The sequence below is a fragment of the Pyxicephalus adspersus genome, chromosome 2 (genome assembly GCF_032062135.1).
Source record: "Pyxicephalus adspersus chromosome 2, UCB_Pads_2.0, whole genome shotgun sequence".
Classification (NCBI taxonomy): Eukaryota; Metazoa; Chordata; class Amphibia; order Anura; family Pyxicephalidae; genus Pyxicephalus; species Pyxicephalus adspersus.
In genome coordinates this window covers 22,973,202-22,999,549 of record NC_092859.1, presented here as the reverse complement: position 1 = coordinate 22,999,549, position 26,348 = coordinate 22,973,202, and the positions used below count along the sequence as shown (strand labels likewise).

The window sequence follows — 26,348 nt, the reverse complement described above, 5'->3', positions numbered from 1 at the left end:
TGCATTCCTTTTATGTCTTTATAAAGCTTGCAGTCTGACTTATTCTGTACGTTTCAGCTAAAGTTGTAATATAAGGATATAATAAAATATAATCAGACTCCCACTGAATGTTATGGTGGTTACACGTGGCAATGTAATAGAATTTTGGCAGGAGGAGAACATAGAACAGACAGGAGGGAGGAATGAAATAAGAGAGAAACTTGGCACACGGGGCTCCCCAAGGTCTACAGAGAGATCCCGAGAGATCGCACAAAGATGACCTGTTATGTATGGACACATGTTCTGTAATATAAAATAATTCCTAGAAGCCAATGCTAGAAATCCTTCATCTCCAGTCCAGGTAACCTGAGCAGACTACATATATTAATTGGAGCCCAGGCTGGCTTCTACAAGCTTAGCAGCAGGGCTATCCATCCAATTTGTCTTTAAAAAATACAGTTAAGATGAGATTTAGGATATGTTCATAAAACCTGGCAAACATTGGTGACTTCAACTGGGTTGAACATAATGTACTATAAGGCCTTTGAACAAGGTCAGCTGGTTGAATTGTCAATGATGGCGCAGATAATGTCAATTACATTGGGACTCTCTGCAGGGAATCTGTGAATAACTCATGGGACTCATGATAAGTTGTGATTGATTAGTAGTTGGGATAAATTCTGGGGGTAGATAATATTTAATTTTAAATTGGTAGTATGTCTTTGTTTTTGTTTCAATAAAGTATTTTTGTTACAATGCAGGTGTCTTTATGTACTTTAACTTTTTTTTAGGAACAAGAAAAGGGGATCCAATATATTCCTTTACTCATTGAGAAATATATGTATGAGCAACCCTTTAATAATAGGGAATCGTAGATTTCTGTAGTAGTCTAGATTTCTGGATATGGCCCTCAAATAAACCTGCTTTTTGGCAGTTAGGTACGGGGAAGTGGCCCTGTCTCTCAAGTTTGGGTCCCCCATTTGTTGCTCCATTCCTTTTGCAGGCCATGCTCCTCAAGCATACAATTTAAAGGAGTGGTCACCAACCTTTTCGGTTCCGCGGACCATTAAATTAAGGGCTCCTGACTGTGCATATGAGGGGAGTCAGGTGTCATGCAAAGGGGGAGAAACCACCCCCAGCGTGAGGTCATTCTGACATAACCCCGCCCACTCCCCCATTGCAGATCTGAGCCTGCAACGGGAGAGTGGGTGGGTTGTGTCCAGGAATACAAGGAACTGCTCAGGGGACATGGTCCGCGGCTCTGGCCAGTGCATCCCCCTAGTGAGGTCCTTCTCCTGACCCTGTTGGGGGGGGACCAACCAGAGCCACGGACCCCCAAAATTTTCCCCCGGACCACCTAAAAATGACAAGAACATGAGTGGGATGTCAAATTGATTTCTATGCAGTTGCTGAGTTCAAGTTTGCCAAACTCTTTAGCAACTGAACCTGAGCACATTTGTTCCTCTGTAGTCGTTATTACTAATGGCTGAATCATTGGTCTATTGTGCAAAAACCTCTTGATGTTTGTTAAACCCGATGTTTATGGTGAACCCTATTGGAAGACGAAGCTTCAACCTCTAGTAGTAATAGGCAAACTACATACTGATCCGCAAAGTCATGGGGGAGTACCAATGCATGATTTTTTTTTTAATATTGTATGTCTGGAAGGGAGAGAAGCATAAATATACACAAATCCAAAAAATCATTAAACCCTCCTTGAGGGTAGTTTAAGGCTGCACATAGTGTTCACTATTACCGTTATTTAAATGTAAAAAAAAAGCAATTTTATCCAGTACATCAATTTTACCCAGCACATTATTACATCTATTGATCATATGGGGTCATATTGATCATACTGAATAATAATGTGCTTTCCATATTATTTTTCATTTGTATATCTTCTGCGGTGCTATATTGAGAACATTGAGCCATTAACACCAGCCTATGCATAAGAGGAGCCTAAATTATAATGTCTTCACCACGTAGTCACACACTTTTATTATTATTTTACATTTATAGACCTCTGACATGTCCTGCAATTCTCTAAAAAGAACACAGAACCATATCGGTCATTTCAGTCTCTGCACTTAATTTCCCCACACTGGCCTGAATGAAGATTTTGAGTCTTTTGTAAAAGCTACAGAACCCTATAGTAACCCATCAGTCTTCTGACTGCTCTAAGGAAAGATAGCACATGGTTGCTAAAGGTTAAGTTAGTGGATTCTGTATATTATCATCACCTACCTCTGCTTTGCCTCAAGGAATAAGGAAGCAAAAGATGTTCCAATCTCAGCCTGTACATCCGTTGACACAGAAACATGAATTATAAAATGTCAGATTAGTATTTCTCGTTTCCGTACTAATACCCAGTGGATTAGGAGGGTCATTATTTCCTGCTATCAGTGCCAGGATGATCAGGGATGGGATGCTGTGTTGCTCAGGAGATGAAATTATTATTAAAGCAGCAAAGAGATGGGGAGCTGAGCAATGGATGGAGAGAAATTGAAATTTATGGTAATCTATGAATATGGAACAGTGATGGGTTCAAATTAATATAATTAACAGTGTAGTAGATGATGATTTCAACAAGTGATCGGGGATGAACATGCTGAAGATTAGGAGGGGGAATAATAATTACCGTAGTAGTGTTCAAAATTTAAGGCCCAGTTTATCTTCATTCAGGGCCAAATTTAAAGCCAATTTAAAGTCAAATTTAAAGCCAACCATGAAATCGTCCAGAACACTGCTCATTTGTTTCAGTTCTGCTAGAAGAACATCACTGCTGAAATGTAAGTGTTAAGGTGGGCTTCCTCATAATGAACTAGTGCACCACTGAGTGGTTAAGGGAGGAGCAGGGGACTCACCTCCAGATCCTATGAAAAGCAATGGCAGTGGTCACCAACCTTTTGGTTTTCCTGGACCACTAGTTTCACAGACTCTGGACCACATACGTGCAGGGGGCCGTGTGTCACTCAAAGGGGAAGAAACTTCCCCCAAAGTGATGTTATGATGCCAGAACCCGCCCGCTCAGACCCACCATGGGAGAGTGGGTGGGTTGTATCCAGAGACACAACCCGTCCACCACCCCAAGCCTGCAATCTGTATGCGGGACATGGTCCATGGCTCTGGCCGTTGCGCCCCCCCATGGGGGTTCTTCTCCTGACTCCGCAGCTGCTGCAAGCGTTTTCTCAAAAAGGGGTCTTCTGATAAAAAATGAGCCAGGCCTGAATGAACCTGGCTTTGATATCTGATGACTTCCATACCCCACCGGTGGATTACAACAATAGCAGCAGCATAATGCGGAGTCTTTAAAGGAACATATATTTACTAAATTAGGAACATGTGATCTGATCTTACTTGTACCTAGTGGTGCTTTGCTGCTGCTACCTCCATATTCTTCTCATTAAAGCATCTACATTCTACATAAATCTACATTTTATAATTTTTTATACTAAATTAGTGGTGCACTGTTCATTATACTCAGTGTGCCTGCAATGGCTTCCTTCAAACCCACCATCACCAGCCACCCACCAAAGGTAAAGCTTTGAAAGACCTCTCTATGACCTTCTCACCTCCAAAGCCTTTACTAATTACCTTTTTATATATTTAGCTAATTTTGGGTATAGTGAAACATAACTAAGTGAAGTCCATTTATGTCTTAAGCTTATTTTTCTTCCTATGCTACTAACCCATAAAAGACTGTTTGAGATTCTGGAATACCATGAACAGGGTTTAGACACATTTGCCTACTTTTATCTTATTTACCGGTAATACAAAGCTCTTGGGTTATTTGGTGGTTTTTCCATGTCATTTTGGTCCATCTGGATAATGTATTGACTTTTCTGAGATCAAAGCAAACCACCAGAATATATTCTATTGACCTTAGTAGTGTTCACATTAAGGAATGGCCTGCACCTGAACATCACAGCAAGTGTAATCAAACAGACCAAACAAAGCCAAGTTTGAGCAACCCTAATATTTCAAAGCAGGATCGTCACTATTAAACATTGTAGCAGTGATTATGAGAAAAAATAATGTAGAAGATGATAGAAGATTTTTACAAGCAACACTTTATCAAGAATACACATAGTGGTGATCAGGAGAATGAATCAATAGCAACATCAAAATATGTGTCTGGTGATAATAAAAAGGAAGAGTACTTCAAGTGACAGGGAGGAGGAATTATTGTACAATGACAAGAAGGATGTGTAGTATATTAAGGGGAGTAGTACAGTCAGTAGTACAGTCATAGAGGGATAAGGGTAGAAGTGCAGGAATAGTGATAAAATAATAAAATAAGAATAAAAAAACAAAAAGGATAAATACTACAGACAGGGGCAGGGAAGGTGAAGAACTAATGACAGAAGGTGAAAGAAGTACAAATCAAATGACAGAAGGAAGAAATGATTACAGATGATAGAATGAAGCAAGAAGGATTACAGGTTACTGAAGGAGAGTGACAGGTGAGGAATCAAGGGAGGAGTACAGATGTGGGATAGAAGAGTACAGATGACAGAAAGGAGGAGTACAGGTGACCAGAGGAGGGAAGGGTACAGATGAGAGAAAAGGGAGTACAGGTGACCAGAGGGGGGAGGAAGGGTACAAATGACAGAAAAGGGGGTACAGGTGACCACAGGAGGGAAGGAAGGGTACAGATGACAAAAGGAGGAGTACAGGTGATAGAAGGGGGGATAGGATGACTAGAAGTAAAAGAATGAGAGAAGGGTGATTACACCTAAAAGGGAAGGAGTACAAATGACAAGAAGAGGGATAGAGAAGTAACATAAGGAAGGAAGGTGGAGAAGTGCAGGGGAAAAGGAAAAAGAGTAGTAAAAAGAAGAAAGGCAATACAGTACAGGAGGAGCAGTACAGACAGACAGTAGAAGAAAAAGTAATACAGGCTAAAAAAGTAAGAAGGAGTACCATAGGCAGAGGACTGAAGGAGTAGTATAGGTAACAGAGGGAAGAATGTATAGTATGGGCAGAGAATGGAAGGAGGAATGGTAAAGACAGAAGAGGCTGGAAGATGTAGTACAGAGAGAGGAGGGCAGGGGGTGTAGTACATCAAGGGAAGTATAGCAGCAGTAGTAGAATATAGCAGTGATTTTCAAGCACTGTTCCGTGGCACACTAGTGTGCCGTGAGAGATCTTTAGGTGTACCGTGGGAAATTATCCAATTACCATTGTCGAGTGCCTGTGCTGTAGTGACTGGCAGAGTAATGTAATACTCTTCCATGTCAGTGGGTGGCAGTAGGTAGCTCAAGCGCCTTGTTTATTTTTAGAGGCGAGAATTAGCTACAAAGTGTAATTTTGTAACACTTTAGATTTGTGGTGTGCCGCAGGATTTTTTTAATGTAAAAAATGTGCCGTGGCTCAAAAATGGTTGAAAAACACTGGAATATAGAGAGGTGCAATGATTTAGTTGTATAGGCAAAGAAAGAAAGTAGTAGAGAAAAAAGTAGAGAAGGAGGGGTAGAACAGAGAAGGTAAAAAGGAAAAAGAGAGAAGGAGTAGTAGTGCAGAAATAGAAGAGAAGCACAGTTATACAGAGAGAAGAGGGTAGGAGCAGTAGTACAAATCGAAGAAAAAAGGAAGTGTAGTACAGGGAGGGGAACACAAAAAAAGTAGTACAAGCAGAGAAAGAAAAAAAAAGATTGGTACAGAAAAAGGAGAGTAGTACAAGCAGAGGAAAATACGAATAGTACAGTGTAAGGAGAGAGATAGTAGTATAGGCAGAGGAAGGACAGAGAAATACTACAAGCCAAGGAGGAAAGGAGAAGTAGTAGAAGCAGAGGATAGAAGCAGAGGAGGAGAAGTAGTAGAAGCAGAGGATAGAAGCAGAGGAGGAGAAGTAGTAGAAGCAGAGGAGAGGGGAGGGGTAGTAGTGCTGAGTCTCCTCCCGGCAGGCGGATCTCAATTCACAATTCTGTCCAAGCTGACTTCAACTCTGCAACGTGTCCGGGCTGCAGCAACCTCATCTACTGCCCCATATGGAGGTAAGGGGAGGAGGGTGCACCCTGTGGGGCTATTAATAGTGTATTATGTATACTCTGCACCACATGCTGGCACTGCTGTTGGAAAGTACTTATATACATCATATGCAATATACACCACATGCTGGCATTTTATTTCCTAGAGGCTGTTTGCCACCACATGCTGTCTTTCTAGTACTCTGTGAATAACTTGTTGGCATTCCTTTGCTCAGAATATATCCCATTCTAGGACTATGGCACACACTATGCATCTCATGATGGCACTCCTAGACATCCCAGGCTGGCATATTGTACAGACTATACACCCAATGCTGGCAGTCTTGTACATACTATATATCCCAGCCTGGCACTTTTGTGTGCACTATTCATCCTAGGCTGGCACTCTTGTACAATCTTTATTACACAGGCTTGCATATTGTACAAACTATACACCCCATGCTGGCAGTTGTGTATATACTATGCATCCTTTTTCTGATATTCCTGTGTACACTATACACCCCATGCTGGCACTATTGTGCACTATATACATCCGAGGCTGGCACTATTGTAGAAACTTCATAACCCATGCTGGCAGTCTTGTACATACAATAAATCTTATGCTGATATTCCTGTATACAATATACATCCTATGATGCCACTTTTTTGTGTTGTATGTATTATGTCCTTATTTGCCCTTCCACACCATCCATTGGTATGCTGCCTATTACCACCCCATATGCTTGGGATGATGTGCCATATATCATAAGTTGGCGTTTCAGTGCTGGTTACTTTGTGAATCATTTATGGGAACCTGTGTACCCTATGCAATGCACCCCCAGTTCTGTGTTATATACAGCTCATTCTTTGTAGTGTAATCAAATCATTTTACTGCTTACTCCTCCCTATATGCGATATATCTTTATTTTAATGTATATTCTTCTCTATACACTATTCTGTACATCCAAATGTAATGTATACATGATATGTATTCAGACTCTTTTCTCTTCACCTTTTGGTAATCTTTCCCCTAATTATTCTCTTCTCAGTAAAGAATGTACATTATTATTGCTATACGCTGGGCACTGGGAGTACAGCTCTGTATAAACCTGGCACTGGGAGTAAAGCACTGTATAAACCTGGCACTGTGCTGTCTCCCTCCTCTTACCATTACCAGCACCATAAAATGATGCAACATGCTTGCCATATTGGCACACTTGTGTGAAATACCAATACATTCATTTCCTATGTGCTGCCACCTGTGTATTACAATATATATTATATATGTACAATCTGATAAATGGCAAAGAGTTTAATACTGGCATTTCCTCTCTCACTGTACCCTTAATCTACCAGCTCAGAAATGTAATAAATTGCTGTGTGGCATGACACCTGGGTTTCATGTTGATAACAGATACCGTAGTTATAGGTTTAGTTTACATGGCGCTCAATTTAAACTTTAGTATATAGCAGTAATAATTATTATGCTAACATTTGTACAGTCATATAGTTCAAAGTACTTAAATATTATTCGGACAAAAACATGCAAACTCCATGTATGCCCTTAGTGTCATAATGACATTGCTGAGATTACATTAGTGCCATGTTACAGAAGTGGTGCAGGGGTTGTATGATCGGAGCAGTGTAATGTGTGATGCCATCTTATTGGTGTAACGTAATGTCTCTAGTGTGCTGGAAGTGATGAATTCAAGAACTATTGCCTAGCCCACGTTCTTCTACCCTATTGCCTAGCCCACGTTCTTCTACCCATCTTCTCTGTGGTGCCATTGAAACCAACACATATCCCTGGAAGCACCCTAAAGTGCATCCAAGGCCTATACTGCTGTCTGTGTTGCCCCTGGGGGGAATGCACCTCTTATTTGTCTTGGTGATCATCAACATTGGAACAAAATGTAATGGGAATTCCAAATATTGACAGTTGTCAGAAAAAAGGAATACGTAGAATCTTCCAATAGGGACATCTGCTTTGCCCTATTTTCCCCTAACTTTTTGTTTTGTCTATGGATTGAAAGCAAAGGCCATTTCCACAAAAACAAATATTTTAATAACTTCCCACTTAATGAAAAAACAAATAAAGAAATGTTGCACCTATACTTTAAAGCTGAACTTGTATGAAAAATAAAACTGCATGATACAGTTATATGTTTATTAAATGTAACTGTAGTTGGATTTGGCATCAGGCCCTTGGAAGCCCCCCACCTTACACCAGAATTCTGATGGTTGTTGGGAGGGAATCAGACTAATCTAAAAAGGAGCCTGCGTATAGGAGAGCACATGGAGGAATTTATCAGTCTTCTGCTTCTTTTTCATTGTCCAGACATAAGTTATATGGACAGGGAGATGGCCAGGTTCCTCTTGTAGAAGTCAGTTCATGCTGTGTGTGATGTATTCTGTCTGTTGCTGGATTCTAATTTACTGCTGTCAGAGGTCCCAGAAAACTAAATTGTATCTTTTATTTAGAAAAATCTGTTACTCTACTACTAAGGAACTGGGGATCAGCAGGGGCAGCAGCTGCCCAACATAGAAGTAGCTAATTGGTGCCCAAATGGATTGAGCCCTGGTGCCATAACACTGGTTTAGATGTCAGCTGTCACACCTGCACGGCAGGTAACTACAGGTCTGGACAGAGGGGTCATTCATCCGGGCTCATTCTGGACCTGGTCCTGGGCAAACATATTCTGCATCACTTATACAAACAGCTTTCTATGACCGCTAACAACCCTCACCTTCATTGCCTGCTGCCTTGAAATGGTCAACAGGGTGATGTCAGCATCAGGTTTACACATTTATTATCAGTTCTTTCTTTTAACATTTATAAAAACTGGAAAAGAATGAATTTAATGAGATGACTTGTCACAATAAACAGCAATAAAATATTTTTCTAGAAATGCTCTTTAAAAGTCAACCTTGAGCTCCAGAAAGTTTATATCATCATTCTGCAAGAAGAAGTATTTCTTCAATCTCCTCTCCCCATTGATAAGACTGTAACACTGTAAGTTTGTTATAAGAGAAATGGCTGCTGCAAGGGCTGATCTGTGGCAGACATAAACACAGCCAAGAACTGCACAGTCAGCATCTAAATCCAGGGGGTGAATAGTGGCCCAGAATGATGCCTCCATCTAGATGGAAAGCATATGTAAGCATTATCAGGGAAGTACTAGGATCTCAGTGAGAGATAATAAATACCTGGCAGTGTCACACTGCCATGTTCCTTGCATGCACTCGCTGCTAAATAGTTTAAATCTAAAGACAGGTTCACTTTATTAGGAAACTTGAGATCTAGGAACTTGGATGAAGTTTGTATCAGAGAGAAAAAACATTGCACATGCTCTAGTTTTGTGTTAGAGTTGCACTTTTTGTGTTTTTTTTGCATTAATTATACAAAGTCCCAATTGTGATACAATATTACAAGTACAAGCCAAAATATGTATCAAATATGTAGAAGAGAAGACCACTGCAGGTTCTCTGGGTGGAACAATCTCCATGATCCCACGTTTTATACTAAGGGTACCACGTGGGCACCTTGGCTGTGATTAGTGCATGGAGGAGGCACCAGGGACAAACATCTCAGCCTTTTTTCAGAGGAAGGATTATAGTTCTATTGTTGCTGCATGAGTTCACTCCTTTATGTGTTCCCCTCACAGCCCAGACAGCAGATTTCTACTCTTCAAGGGGCCTAGCAAGAAGGTGTCATCCATTGATATGCTGGTGGTCACAGATAAGACAAAGCACACGTCAGTGACTGCAACTTGTGCACAGAGCATGCACTGAATAGAGGAATTGGAAACCTTCACTTAGATATTTTAACATCATTTCCCATTATATTTTTATTTATGATAAACCTTTCGGCTGCAAAGATATAAATCTTTTATTGCTAGTTGATCTTTAGCAATCTTCAATATTGTTTTTAATTCTATATGGGTTGGCCTTATTTGTTCATTATATGTAGGGTCTACCCCCTGCTTAGTAGAGCTATTTGGTTATTGTGCTTTACTATTTTTCATTGTCAGTCATTAGTCATTGGTCTGCTCTTTAAAACTTTAATTCAATTTTGAGGTTTTAAAGCAAACTTTTACATATCAGCAGGGCTGGAGTTACCATTAGGTACAAGCTTACAGGCATCAGAGAAAGAATATATTGATGTCCATCCCAAGTTTTTCCTTATTGCCTGATTTGTGCTAAAAATATAATTGTCCTTGGTGCTTTCAGACCCTGCCAGGTCTTTACAGAAAAACACTGGCTACCTGTAATAGGAAAAATAAAATACCTAACCCTCCAGCAGCCTGGGTCTCCTGCCTCACCTCCAGTTCAGAAATACAGCTTGCTGTGTATCCAGCATTACATGCCATGGTTCATTCCTCCTCCTGTGTCTTCTCAAGACATAGGGATTCAAAGAAGGAGCTTTGGCACAGGACAATGCCTGTTTAACAAGTTTAACTAGTTTTACTTTTTTGTGTGGGATTTTCCTTTTTTTTCTTTAGACCTGAAAAGTTCCTTTTAAATGATCTCTTTTTGTTTTTGTGCTTTAGTGCTGTGTGGTTGGTTAAAATGTTGCTGGCATGATTCTATGGCTATGTTCAGACTGGCAGCGAGGTTGCTGTGTGGTTACCATTTCCTCATGCTAGTGACCTGCTGCCTCTAGGGAGGCGCTACATGTAGCTTCTACCCATGGCAGCCCCATAGAGAATGAATAGGGGTGGCAGTAAGCAGTTCAGTCCAATACTGCTCGCTGCTGCCTTCTGTCAAATGTTCTGACACTGGTTCTTTATTAACAGGCACAGCAGTGCGAGTGACCACACAGTTAGCTAGGTGCAAACTTTTATCACAAAAGTCAAGTCTGAACCTAGCCTAAGGGTGCTACATAGAGATGAAAGGTAATACATAATTTATAAAATACAGATTTCTCATTTATATGTGTAAAGCTGGCCATACATAACTAATTAATAGACAGATCAGTCTTTCCTTTTCATTTTTATAGTTGATTTTGCAAGCAGCTAATGACATAAAGAACCAATATTGGTGTTTTTTTGAGAATATGGCGTCAAAATTACCCCTAGCATTTAAACATCCAATAAACTATATTGAATCTGACAATGTATTTCCCAGTGTGCACAACTAGGCACATTCTAGTGGCTGAATGATTGGACTCGTGGGTGGTAAATTTTCTTTTTTTAGCAAATAATTGTGAAGTTCCGGGTGCATGGAAACAATTTTTTCAAAAATTGCCATGTGTTGCATTAGAGTAGCAGACCTCGTTATAATAAGCTCTATGCTATGGTTCATGTGAGGACAATTTACACCTGTTGTATCTCAGGTTCACCTCTTACCTGCTTATTGTCCGCCATACACTTCTAACACAGACTAGTTAGGTCTGCAGCATGGAGTCAGTAATTAGTGTACTTACTAGGGAGCAGGCATAGACCGCTGAATTTGGAATGTTGGGTTGACCATGGAATGTTTCTAGTAACCCCGAGCTGACCTATCACACCGAGCTCTGCTCTGCCTTGGTCCACTGCTCCATATATATTCTTAGATTGTAAGTGTCCATGATTACACAGTGTCTGATTTTTATTAAATTAAGGTCAACACTTCTGTGTTTTTACTTTTTCAATGTTTATTAAAAAAACACATTTTTGTTTTTCACATGTTGCAACTTTTCTCTTCCACTTGTCATCAGCATTAATATAAGAAGATAGTGTGAGATAGTCAGAGACATACATACATGCAGGCATGCTACAGAAGACGGTTTGAGACTGCAGACATGAAACAGGAGACGATCAGAGACTGCAGAAGATGGTCAGAGACTGCAGACATGAAACAAGAGACGATCAGAGACTGCAGAGACTGCAGGCATGCTACAGGAGACGGTCCGAGACTGCAGGCATGCTACAGGAGACGGTCCGAGACTGCAGGCATGCTACAGGAGACGGTCCGAGACTGCAGGCATGCTACAGGAGACGGTCAGAGACTGCAGCCATGCTACAGGAGACAGTTAGAGACTGCAGACATGCTTCAGAAGATGTTCAGAGACTGCAGAAGATGGTCAGAGACTGCAGACATGATAGAGGAGATGGTCAGAGACTGCAGAAGATGGTCAGAGACTGCAGACATGCTACAGGAGACGGTCAGAGACTGCAGAAGATGGTCAGAGACTGCAGACATGATAGAGGAGATGGTCAGAGACTGCAGACATGATAGAGGAGATGGTCAGAGACTGCTGACATACAACCTTTTTTTTAAAAAAACTTGACGGCTTTGTGCTGGTAACCTTGGGCTGTGACATGAGTTTGGGACCACTGGTACTAGGAATGGCAGATGGTAGCAGAATATGTAGCAGAGAAAGAAGCCAAACATGTTTGCTGCATTGTCGAGTGAAATGTATGTGTAAGTTCCCATTAGGGACAGGCTAGGGATGCATGCAGCAACAATGGAGGAGCACACTGTCCTTGCGCAGGACCATCTACAATTCTCATCTTAGGACACAGGGGCAAACTGGCATCTATTCTGCATAGCCGTGTCCATGGTCTTTGATATTCTGTACTTCCGAAGAGGACTCAATTGGGAAGTTTGGGGAATTTGCATACAAAACAATCATGCCTGCTGGGAGATTGAGATCCAATTATTCCTGCCCTCCACAGGGCCACCAACAATAGGGTCAGAAGGTCATCCTGTGATCTATAAGAAGAACAGAGCCCGGGGCCAGAGCTGCCTCTGTGGGCCTTATTAATGTCCAGAAGAATTCAATTTTCCTCTTTGTGACATATGATATTCAGGACTGCAAATCCTCACCTGTCCCTGACAATAAATTCCTTTTAGTTGCTGGGTCTTCAAACTGCAAGCATTTTCCACATTTTTATGGTTAAAAACTTTTTCAACTGTAGAAGCTCTACTAGAGCTTTCACTAAATTCTCCACTTCTCATATTTGCCTATTTGTTTCAGCCTTGTCTGTCTATTTATTAGCGGTCCATTCTTTTAGTCTTTGATGCAGAAATCAACTATTTAGAGTCCTATACTAGGGATTGCAGTAAAGATACTGTCCTTTTACTAAAGATTGCAGTAAATGTAATAGGTAGGCACAGCCTACATGGGAGTGACAACTCTTCTTTGCATTAAGGAGCAGTGCAGCATAGTTGTCATACTTACACAAGAAGTTGTATTAGATGTAAGTATTTATGCATGTACAAGTATTTAGCAGAATAGGAGAAAACTGTAAATGTAGAACTTCTAATAATGTTCTGCAGATTTTTTTTTCTAATGGGAGGTCATAGTTCTACTTGAAACACAAGATAGAAAAACTGCTTTTTGATCTAATGATCTTGGGTTTGCAAGGGGAGGAGGTTTTTGTCTTCTCTGAGCCGGATATTTGTTCATGTGTTTCAAGATGTTCAGAGACAATCTTAGAGATTTATATCCCTAGACAGCTGCGTGCCCTGTAAATGGGTCATTGTGCATCTGGGAAGATATTTGTATCACCCCGATCCCCCAATATAATGGCAGCTGTGTTTATTAGGAGAGGCACTGAGTGTTTCCAGTTTGTTGGAATTACTGCAGAAAAATAGATGGCTTTTTGAACAAGTGCCTTGTGCTTTGGTAACATTACCAGATCCCTTTAGATGCCTCACTTTTTTATTAAATATTGCACATAATGAAGAGGAAGGCACCATAAATCTGTGGTACTTCACCAGAGCTCCAGCATTCCCGAGCAGAACCCAAATCTGGGCATTTGTAGGGTGCACATAATGACTTTGCTGCAATTTAGGATTAGAAGATTTAGGTACTTCTTTAATTCAATGCCTATTGGTCCTTGAGGTGCCTGGAGTGTATTGGAGCAATGTGGGGTCTAAGCTTCAGCATAGAGCAGGTTGTGTGGCCCCTGGACCCCAGCAATCTATTGTGTTAGTGGAAGCATTGGTTTGTAAAGAGGCTGGAATAGAAGTAAGCTCTAGCAGTCTCGTGTTACATGTGCAGTGTCTCCAGTCTCCAACCACACCTGTATCTTGAGCTTCTCAAGGGCCCCAGGGTTAAATTGGAGCCAGACGAGATGCTTACAGACAGTAAATCTTTCCTAATTGTTTCTAGTGACAGTAGAATGAATGGGTACGGTGCAGATAGGGCTGTTCAAATTTATGGAGTAGGGTGGATAAGCAGGAGGCTCTCCGCTGTGACCTCCACCATAGATTATGAGGGTGGTTCCCCGGCCTGAGCGAATCAGGGACTGCAGTACACATGCTAGGTTTTCCTCTGATCACAATCATGATAATCATCATGTGTATATAACTTTACCCAGATTGTTCAAATCCAACTAACCCAGGAGTGGAAACTTTTCAGGGAATGAAGCAATCAGAATAGAAAAAAATGTCCCATCTCGATCCTCAGGGGTGGACATAGGGAGGTGCAAAGTGTGCCAATACATGGGGGGCCCCAAGCCAGTTATGCATAGGGCCCCACAGTTGGCTACGTTTGCATTGGTAAGCTTAAAGTGATCCCCTTATGCACTCATACTTGTTAAGGGACTCTTGTGTTCCTCAACACCCTCCCTTTCAATGTCTATGGTGGCTGCGATTTTCTAATGAGGACCATTTTTTGAGAACTAGATGTACTGCCATTGTGTGCTTGGGTTGGCACTTAGTATGAAGTACGCTATTCATAAAGCACATTCTGCTCTTGGAGAAATTACATGAATTTCCATAAGGGATCTAATGTCTTTCTGGTGGCCTATGATAGTAGAATGGTCACTGACCTCCCATAGTTACAACGTACATGGAGGTTCTTGTCTGGTCTACAAATTACCTTCATTTTTGTGTACAAGACTTATCAAGAATTTGGGTGGGATCCTGCAGAATGGACTCTAGAACTTTCCAAATGATAGCACTCTGAAATCAATTAAAGCATTTTCCCGTGTTTTGCGCCGTTTTCCCAAGTTTTATTTTTTAAACATTGCTAGCAGTGTTATAGATAACGCTCATGAACGTGCTTCAAGGAAACATGGTGTAGGTTAGCCTATTGGAATGCATGGGGATTTCAAAGATGGGCTTATTATTATTACACAGTATTTATATAGTGCCATCATATTACGTAGCGCTGTACAAGTCCATAGTCATGTCACTAACTGTCCCTCAAAGGGGTTTATAATCTAATGTCCTTACCATAGTCATATGTTATTAATACAATTGGGAAGCCAATTAACCTAACTGCATGTTTTTGGGATGAAACCCACGCAGACACGGGGAGGGCTCGCAAACTCCATTCAGATAATGTCCTGGCTGAGATTTGAACCTGGGACCTAACGCTGCAAAGGCATGAGTGTTACCCCTGAGCCACCGTGCTGCCTTAGGTTAAATGCTGGGGAAAATGTCCATGTAGACTAAGCCTTAAGTGCAAAGAGTTCATATTCCCCAGGGGTACAGTTTATTTTCTAAAATCTGTAGAAGTTTTTTTGTCAGCACTGGCCTCCTCTGGCTCAGAACAGCTCATTGTCATCCATTTCCTGTTATTGTGCTGTAACTGGCAGCCATAATTAAATTTGTGACATTCTGAAATGATTTGCGCTCTCATTCACGTGATGTCAGTGTGAGCCACATGGAAGGCGATGAAACGGAAACCCCAGATGCAGAATGTCACAGGCACCCTTTACATAAAAACCACTACATGCTACAGAGAAATTTACCGGAAAAGAACATTTTATTTTGTTCAGGTTTGCATAGTAGGATGCACCATTTCCTTCTTTGGATGACTGTTGAATGTGCAGGTCAGCTTTATTATCATCACCTAATATAAATTCTTTACATTTTTACTATGGGGGAACCCAGGTCTTTAGGGAACCCTTCTATAATTACTATATACACAGCTCACAGTATGGTAAAGTGATAATCTGTTGGAAAAATGCCTCTTACATTTCAGGTCATTGGGAAGGCTTGGGTCCCAATAGCCAAAAACATCATTAGTATCAGTTCAACTGACCTGAGAGCCACAAACTGCTCAATGATCAAGGAACCCCCAGCAACCTCCGGAGGAACCCTGGTTGAGAAACACGATATAGAAAGACGTAGAACAGAACAACTCTACCTGTACATCATGTATTCATTTTACTGGAAGCGATCACTAATTTTATTTTCAGTGACATTGAGCATAATAATATTGTGTATATAGCATTACCGTTACATCTAAAGTTGGGACGTTATTACAGAAGCTTACCACATGCTTTAAATACTTCGAATTGTCATTACAAATATGAACAAACTTCCTCTTTGGGTTCCCACATACATCAATAATTGTGACAAGCAGCAGAAGTAAGCATGCTCCCTTCTTAATTAACCACCCACGCCTTCTGCGCTCTCCTCCACAGCACACCATGTATTTAAAATATATTAATATTATTATTATTATTATTATTATTATTAATAAACAGTATTTATATAGCGCCAACATTTTACGTAGCGCTAACTATTGATAATTCCCACATTTTCCATAGTGAATCCAAATAGAATCGTGTAAATCTTATAAAAGATTTATTATTAGACTGCATATTTTATTTCAGGGTGTTGATGTTGGAAAGCCCCTTTACTGTTTATTTCTAGTTCTTTATGGAAGTGGACATTTAAAAAAGGATAAGCAGAGCAATTTTGCTGAAGCTGATTTTGCCACAGTTATTATTTTAACCTTTTTAGCCTGAATGTTTGCTTGAAAAACAACAAATATTTTATTTTCTAACAAAGCCACAACATACAATCTGGTGCTGACCTGACCCTAAATTAATGGCTTTGGTAATTGCCCGACCCTACCTAATTTTTTCCTGATGGATGAATCTGGAAAATAAATGAGATGTAGTGCAGTGTGCAAGCACAGTTTAGCCAATATTCAGATCTCTTGTCCTGACTTCCATAACCGACCCTTCTATGTGTGTTGAGAGGTTGTATAGTGTCACCAATGTCCGGTTCATTCCTCACTACTCTGCATTGCATGTTTCCTTTCTTGTGTTTGGCTTCTTGGGATATCCAAGCTGTAATGGTGATTTGTTTCAGGCAGTGGAATTAGGGGATAAAAGTTTTTAGATAGTCTCATGTTTCAGGCACAGAATAAATGTGGGAGGCAAAGTTGAGCCCTCATTGCAGGACCCATGCTTAGTGGACCCATTTAGATACGGCAGTGGTGCTTCATAGAATGGTTTCATAAGGGTACAAGTCACTTTTGTCCACATGGTTGCTTTTTCACTCCTGGAGGAAGAACCACACTACATGTGGTTGGATGTGGCCTAGATGCGGCCATCCATGTGGTTTTTCCATTACAAGTATTTACGGGGACTTTTGGCCCGATGAATGCTGATGGAAGGAAGCACCGGGGATTTTTCAGACACTCAGCATCTTTATAACTGCTGGGGAGATTTTTCTTGTATCTGATTGGAACATTTCTGTAACTTCCTCTAATATCAGCCGCACACACCGGATCTCAGCGCAGTTCCTGAACACAGCATAGTCACCTTGATTTATCAGTTTATATGACCCCATGTGACCCTGGTAAAATCATAGGTTGGGTGGCGTTTATAGAACAGCCGGCGGCATGTAATAAAAAAGTGGCACACAACATTCATAATTATAATGGATGGCGAATGGATGACGGCACAGGCGGGGCGCAGAGTATTCCTCCATACATTCCTCTGAAGTCATGTGGCTTTGATGGGAGATGACCTCAGCTGGCCACCGTATTATCTCGCTCGACTTATAAAGAATTGGCAGTGTTGTGTCAGTGTAATCAGCTTGTGTAAACACGTCGTTCACAGGTTATACGCGGCACAGCGCCAGGGGAGTACACACCGTGCCATGCTGAGGAGTCATCTAAGGGAGAACTCCAGAAACATTGCAAAAACACAGCTTCTACATCAATTCTAACCTTACAGAATGCCATCCAGATCATTGCCTACGGCACAGCTCTGGTTATATATAAAAAGAAATATGTTCTTGTAGTTCATCACACTGCAACCTACAAAGATTTCTGCTACAAGGTCAAGAGAGAAAATTGAAGATTTAAAGAGGACCCAAAAGAAGATTTATGTTAGTTAAATATTGACATTTTACTAATAAAAAGCCATCAGTGAGTTCCAGGCAGTGACTTTGCCTAGGCTAGGATAATTTTATGAGGGGCTTTGCCTCAGTCTCCTCTCTCCCCAGTGATCAGAATGCAACATTGTAATTTTGTAGCAGATCCCAAACTGAGAGGCCTAAGCAAGGCTGATCTTTGTTAGACATTTGTGAACTAATAACTGCACAGGCAATGATCACTTGTAGAAAACTTTTCCTATTATAAATGTGCAGAATTTGTATCATGTCCTGGACTGTCCTTTATACAAGATATGCTGTAATCTGTAATTCCCAATACTTTACAATTACAGCAGTTCTAGAATGATGATGATGTCATGTGTGCAGTGATGATGTCACACTAAATGTCACCATTATAATATAATGTTCAGTGTGATGATGGCCATTCAGTTCCGATAGGATAATTAACTGGAGATTTCTGACATCATACCTCAGATCTAACAGCTACTTTAGGAGATTTCTAATGAATAATAAGCACATCACACATTGATACAATGCAATGTAACTGTGACGTCACCGCACCCACTGGACCCGCATTGCTCGAGGCTTAGGGGGGCTGTGACGTCACTGGAGGGGAGCAGCGGGCTGGGAAGAAGAGAGACGTCATTGGAGTGGAGGCGGAGCGGGATGGCGAGCCTGGCACAGCAAGAGAGGGCATCGGGGCACCAGGTAACCCGCATCACCCGGGGGAGGGAGGGGCCTGTGCGGTTTATTATAGGGGATCACGTGACTGTAGAATAAACAGCACTGAGAATGAAACTGACCGATCAGCCACCGATCCGGTGTATACAGAGGTATTGTTTATATGTAACATTCATCGTACAGCAATGATATCACCTATAGAGAGATCTTGTATTTTCCTGGGAGATGCCACATGTAATGTATTATAGTGTGCCTTATATCATCTTCATCATATAGCATGCTGCAGACTTTGTGTGTGTGTGTATGTATGTATATATATATATATATATATTTGTGTGTGTGTGTGTGTGTATACCCCATAGATACCACATTGTCCCCTACAAAGGTCAGATCTGATATAATACACATCATTTGTATATACAGTAGGTGCAGGAGTATACAGCTACAGCTCCAGCATTGCCCCTACAGAGATCACACTTTATGTAATCTTTATCACATAGGATGCTGCAGGCTCTGTATGTACATCCACACTATCTGTACACTGAGCTATAGAACCAGCAGTGACCCTATAGAAGTCAGAATTTATGAATATCCATCATATGGAATCCTATAGGCTTTGTATACAGATGTACATGCATACTCATCTATAGATTAATCATTGTATAGAATCAGAAGTGATATCTTCTCCATGTTAATAGATTCTGCATGCTTTGTATATAAAACTATAGATGCAGCCCTAAAGATGGCAGATCTTATATAATTACCATGTTACAGTGCTGTATATAGATGTATGTGTGTTCTCGGCTATAGATCCATTCCTGTAGAGGTCAGATCCTATATAATAACATTCTAAAGTGCTGTTTATATGTATGTGTATACTGCTATAAATCCAGCATTGTCCTCTATGGAAGTCAAATCCTATGAAATTGCTATATTATAGAATGTTGCAGGCTATTTAATATCTGTGTACTGAGCTGTGGAACCAGTATAATTTCTATAGAGGTCAGAAAGAATATATTTTTAGTAATTTTGTGTGCTCCAGGCTCTGTATACAGATATAAATGTATACTGAACTAAAGATGCAGCATTGTCTTCTACAGAGATCAGATTATATAAATTATTTCATATACGATACTGCAGACTCTGTATAAAGATCTACAACATCTGTGTACTGAACTATAGGGAAAACTATCAGAATGTAAGGAAGCTCCATCATATGGGATGCTGCAGGCTCTGTTTTTAGATTGAAATGTTTGCTCAGCTTTATATCCAGCATTGTCCTATATGGAGGTCAGATCTGTTAAATCTACTAATTTATAGGATTCTGTAGACATTCTATATAAATGTATTGGTATATTGAACTATAGATTAGGTTTTTAATAAATCTCTACCAGACAGGATTCTTCAGACTCTGTATATATTGTGTGTATGTGTATATATATATATATATATATATATATTTATTTATATTTATATATTAACGCGTGTATATATATGTACATTGAACTATAGATCCAGCATTGCCCTATAGAAGGCAACTCATATTAGACATATTTATTCCTTTACCCTCTGGCCAGATGAGGAGGAGTGTGTATGTAATATTGGTGATGTCTGTATCAGCATCCTCTATCAATTTTATTCATTAGTCCTAAGGTCAATGTCATGTGACTCCAGAACAAGTAAATGGTTATAGTTCCCTTGAGGGCCACACTCAAGGTTCTCAATGTAATAAGATATTCTGTAATGTTTCTGCTTATGAATTGATCTTTACACATATTAACGATGGATGTTTTGTCCTAAATAATAAATGGGAAGCATATCAGAGGCTTCTTTTTTCATACCAAATCATCAAAGTATTATTCATCATCCAAACTGAAATGTTACAGATTAGAATAATATGTGGATGCATTGGATGTAGTTTTCCAGTGTGAAATACCTGGTCCCTGGTGTAAGGTATGAGCTAGGACCCCTCACTACTGTATTCCTAATGGACCAAACCCAACTACCCCCTCTCCATTTTATAACATTCTCTTCTTTCTCACTACCTCCAATTCTTTTACCCTCTCTATCTCTTCCCCTAATGGCTATAATCACTTACCTTGATCCTATATCCCATCCACATAGCCTTTCTTTTTATACATAACCCCCTATAGGTCTTATTCTGTCCTATAACTCCAAACATTATCCCGTACCCCCCTTTCCTATTAGCTCCTTATCCATCACCAAAAATACCTTAACCCTTGGAAGATTTCTTCCCACTACTTGTTCCTGCATCCAACATGTTAGATTCCCAATCACTTTGCGTTGTTTATATAAAAAGAATAAATACATTCTAGCAAGCAGATTCATATTTATTGTAAGATATTATCTTTGCCATAAAACTTTTTATTGTAGCCATGATGATGAATAATTGAGAATTAAACTGCCGGAATCTTGGGTGGAAGCTGACTGCTTTGTTTATCCCTGCATTTAATATTCATGGTAATATTGTTAGATTTTCTCAGTAAAAATTTGGGTAAAAACATTCACAAGCGTGGAAAATAGTTTAGTGTAATGTACCGTGACAAAGCCTGGTAACCCATGTGCGTATGTCCTCGTGAAGTTAATGATTACAGGGATCTCCATTCATAATGTCTTCATTAGCATCTGAGAAACTAGTAATGTACACCGCCCAGGAACGTTATGACAATACATCAAGGTCACCCATACCATAAATGTGGTTTGTTGATGGAACAAGACCTGAGCGGATGATGTCTGTAAAATGATACGTTCAATAAAGAGCTTGGAATGATTCAAACATGAGAAATAATAATCATTGAATTTCCTGCTACATTGTATTGGTAAACTGATACTCCATTGGGGGATGTTCCTAATTTATTAAAGTGTTTGTAAACACAAACAATGAACTCTTCTTATTCTCTGTTATACCGTAAATCATTGAATGCCTTTTGCTGTATCTATTTTATAAGTATAAGCTCAGTTGGTTATCCCTTACATTAGGCCTGATTTATCAAAGCTCTAGCAAACTTGTAATGGATCTGATCCAAGATTAAAACATTTGCCAAATAATAGCAAATGATTTTAAGAAATCCATTTCAGGTTTGTTGGATCACCCAGGTTCTCCAGTCTTGAAGATCTTTAATAAATTAGACCCATTCTTTCCAGCTTTGTCTTTAGACTACAGAATCCTGATGGGAAGTTTTGTGCAGTCTCACCCTGTTTCTGTTGTCCTGATACAGTGCAATGAATGACCAATGTCACCAGGGCCTGGGAGTGTAGTACTGTCAGGATCACCAGTAGAAAATTAAGAAAACTGATGTAGCCACCACATCTAAGGCAACGTACATACCTGCAATCTTTCATGATCGATGGAGAGGGGTGAATGAACAAACGGCACCCCGCTGTGCTCATCTCCATTGACATATATAGTGGTCGTTCTCCATGGATCCATGAACAACATCAGGCGACCACTATACACATAACAGACATTTTTCTTTTTTATTGGTGCATTGGAAAATCTGATTTTTGTATTTAAAAAAAAAAATACATTGAAAAAGTCATGTGTGTGGAAGGATCACAGGGAAAAAATACAATGAAATGGAGCAACAGCAGTTAATTCTATCACATTTATTAATGAATGGATCTAACCTGGATATGTCCAAGGTGAAGGTGACTCCAAAAGAACAATAAATCAGCATGTGATAGCTGTGTTTGTCTAACAATATATTGTGCAAATCTGAATTTATTTGAAGTCATCTCACCTCCTCCTCGAGAAATGTTTTGTGTACATAACAGTTAGATAAGCTGTGCAGTCACAAAATACAACAATCATTAATATTGCTCATTGTGTTGTAATTAATTTGCTGTCATATTTATTTCAGAACTGTAAGAATGGCTGTGAGAATGGAGCCCCCTTCTGTGATGGGGAGAAAGATCACGTACCCGACGCTTTCAAGGTAAATATTTTACATTTATATTGCTTTGGTATATTCCACAATGCTGTACAGAGATACTAAGCCATTGATATCAGCTTCTGCTCACACTGTAATGTCTCCACCAAAGTTACACATTATTATAAAACATTTCTATAGCTCTGACATATTCCATAATGCTGTACAGAGAACACAGAGCCAGTCACATCAGTCTTTGCATCTGAAGAGCTTTAATGTCTCAACACAGTCACAAATATTAATATACATTTATATAGCTCTGACATAATCTGTAGTGCTGTACAGAGAACACTAAGCTCATCACATCAGTCTCTGCACCAGAGGAGCTTCTTACTTTCTTTCTTTCTTTCTTTTTACCTTGCGTGTTCCTCCTTATTTGCTGCTCTTGGCTTTGAATGGACTACATCGGTTCTGTCTTTTTACTGAAACATTTTCCTGATTCCTTTTAGACCTGGCAGTCCCCAAATTGTTGGTATCACCTACTAGATTGTAAGCTCCTTGGAGCAGGGTCCTCTCCTCCTCCTGTGTCACTGTCTGTATTCGCATGTGATTTGCAACCCCTGTTTAATGTACAGCACTGCGTAATATGTTGGCGCTATATAAATCCTGTTTATTAATAATAATAATCACCTTTGACCGGAGTTCACATCATCTTTTTGGGACAGTGAATTTGCTGCACTAAGAGATAGACGTGCCCTTTAGCCATCAGACCATGACTTTAGCTTACATTGATATCTGAAAATATGTAGCAAATAATGTGAAAATATGTGAAAGTAACAATCGTTACTTTTTATTAAACTTTCCTGTAAAAAGTAAGTGCGTGTTCTGCAAAGACATTGTGAATCCCTTTAATTGTGTGTGATTGCTCTGTGTTAGTTGCGGCAGCATTTTTATATCTCAGATTAATTATGAGTGCAGTTGGGTGTAACACAGCTGTCCAAACACATTGCACAATATAATGTCCTTATCTTTTATCTTTTTATGTGCCAACAGAAAGCTCATAAAGTGAGCTAATTAGAACCGGTTTCTAAAAAGTACAGATGTTAATTTTATATCCAGATCTCTGCTGTGCTACCATATCCTAAAGTTCATCTAACCCCAACATTTGTTTAAATTTAGTTTTAGATAAGGTTACCTGTAGATCCATCAGAAATCCAATGAGTTTATAACTTTCTGTTTGGGCTGAAGAATTTCCACTGCTGCGCTGATATACCGATATCCGTCTATCCGTCTGTCCCTCTCCACTTGCATGCATTCATTTTTTTTTCCAAACAAACAACTTCCAAAATGCCACCCATAAACTGTGTATAGGGTCTCTGGGTGATGTAGTTCTGGAGTTGTGCCCTTGCAAGAATTTTACAAAATTGCTGCAGGTTATAATACAAACTGTTTATGTCAATAGGAAAGGACATAAAGCAGAGGCATGATCTCATTTGATGATAATTAAACATATACTTTAAACAGTTGCGTTCCAGTATATGGCTCAATGTTTTTTCATGCATGCCACAGAGGCTCCCTTGGGATTGACATTTTATTAAAATGTTAAGAGTTTAAAAAATTGTCTTTGCTGGCTGTCTGGGAACTAGAATATCTGCTGATCTATGATTGTCCTTTCCTACAGGCACCTCCCTTGCTAGGTATAAACTGTTTGAGTTTTCTTGGTTCTATCTTGTCACATGTACATTGTGCAGAGCTCAGAAATCATCACTTAGTGAAATACTGTATTTGTTCAGCAAACTGTGACCTTCTCCCTGAGGTCTCTGAGCTGGGAGGAATCCGACCCCCAGCGCTGGGCGTGTACCCAGAAATAGACAGGAATCTTGGCAGCATCCCTTAAACTTAGAGCTACAAGTATAAAAATCAATTATCTGCAACTGTGCTAAAGGCAGCACATTGCATCAGTTAAATTAGTGTACATCTGTCTGGATGGGGCGCTACCACTGTTGGCCGCCCTCTTAAAATTCTACTTGCCTGACTGTGGCTTACTTTATTATTTTTTAAGTCACAGACATGGAAGACCCACAGCTCCTCTCGGTGTTATTTGATATGAGAAATATTGGCAGGGTAGCACAAATAAAAGTGCTCAAATGCGTTCTTCCCTTAGCCTTTCCAGGTCCTGCTTTGATGATCAGCGTGCAATAAAATTGCTGTGCTGATGGAGGCAGGACATATATCCAGGCATGCACCGGAATTCTGGCTGACTGTATGCTGTGGTCTTAAGGCCGCTAGTCTGATTTTTTAAAATTAAAATAAGCACCTATTGTTTTTGTACATGTGTTGCAGCATGCTCTTTGTTGCAACAATCCCTGTGCCACTCATGGGGTGTAGGTGGAAGTGTCACATAGAGCACAGGGTATGCTACAAATGGTTGTGGCATAGGTGCTACATGGATTATTGTAGCATAGTAGTGTAGTATAAGTACAAATGTTTTCCATAATTAATTTGCAACCATCTAAATATTTATATTGGTATTTGAACTTTATTATTAACACTACTAAATTACCTGGAGCATTTAACCAGTGCAATTTAAGCAGTAATTTAATGTTAGCATTCATTTTTAAATAAATAGTGAAGCTCTTGCAGTAAGGTTTTTCCAGGAGGATGGGTGTGTAGTAGCCATAGAGTCATCTTTTTGAGGGGCGCAAGTGACCCTATGTACGCCCTATGTGCAATGAGTAATACATTTTTTGGTGAATTAGACAGCATTCAGCATGAAAGCCAGGAAATAAACATTTGCAGTTGCAGCCTACATGTGTCTCCTATGACAGGTGTACATTTCTCAAAGCTAAACTCCAGGAAAAACTTCCTTTGCAGTGGCTTTACCCCTGAGCTGGAGAGATTAAATGTTTGTTTATGCCTAGGGGGACCAAAACAAGTTGGTTTTCTTTCCTTATTTCGACATTCTTTCAGGTTCCATCTTCATGTAACAATTCTGCTGACTTATTTGTAAACTTCGGGCTATGGTCGCAGGTACTAACATCTTCCCCTACCGGGGCCAATAACCCAGCATTGTAATGGGAGGATGCTGCGGGTCCAATGAGCAACCATAAAGAGGCCCCAGCACTTGCCATTGTGGAACTAAAATATATAAAGTAATGGTCCCCATTGCATGAACAAATACCCTAAGCAGTGAGGCGGTAGCCAGAACAGTTAAGTCAGGTTGATAAAGATAAGCAAAGGTTGATGTCTGGATTGAGGTCTAGACTGTGACATTCCAGGATATTCAAGTTCTTGTGAAGCTCAACCTCCACCATTTTCCACCAGAATTGCTCTGTATTTGGCTATACCCATCTTGCTCTCAGCCCTGACCATTTTCCTAAAACCTTCTAATGAAAACCATCACCACTACATGATGCCTTCACCATGCTTTACAATGTGAATGGTGCTCTCCAGGCTCTGACTTTCTGGCACAAATGGCATTTTGCACTGGAGTTCTGTTTAAGTCTCATCAGATTGGAGCACCTTTTCCATGATAAGTTCTATGATTCAGCAGTCACCATGTTCCTTGATCAGAATATTGTTTTGTGCTATATTGTCTGTATATTTTATACATTTATAAGGATGTTCAAAGCTTGAGAAATATAACCAAACCACCCTGATTGTTGACATCTCTTACTCTAAAAGTGAATCTTTCCAAAGCTGTTTAGATTTGCTTTTTACGAATGATGGGGTTTTCCAGAAACAGATATATGTC

The 26,348-nt window shown here is 40.0% G+C and overlaps 1 protein-coding gene across 3 annotated transcripts in view; it reads left to right on the top strand.

Annotated features, from left to right (window-relative positions):
• Positions 1–5,857: 5,857 nt before the first annotated feature.
• The window catches only part of BCAT1 (branched chain amino acid transaminase 1), a 37,744-nt gene continuing 17,253 nt past the window's right edge, over positions 5,858–26,348 (top strand). The window contains exons 1-2 of one of the 3 annotated variants that reach the window (XM_072399929.1): positions 5,858–5,975; positions 22,586–22,660. In XM_072399929.1, the coding sequence (XP_072256030.1) occupies positions 5,970–5,975; positions 22,586–22,660 (81 nt within the window). In that variant the 5' untranslated portion in view covers positions 5,858–5,969. Of the gene's footprint in view, positions 5,976–18,641; positions 18,732–18,835; positions 18,857–22,585; positions 22,661–26,348 lie in introns of those variants that run through there. The other 2 variants (XM_072399930.1, XM_072399931.1) reach the window with 2 other exon arrangements.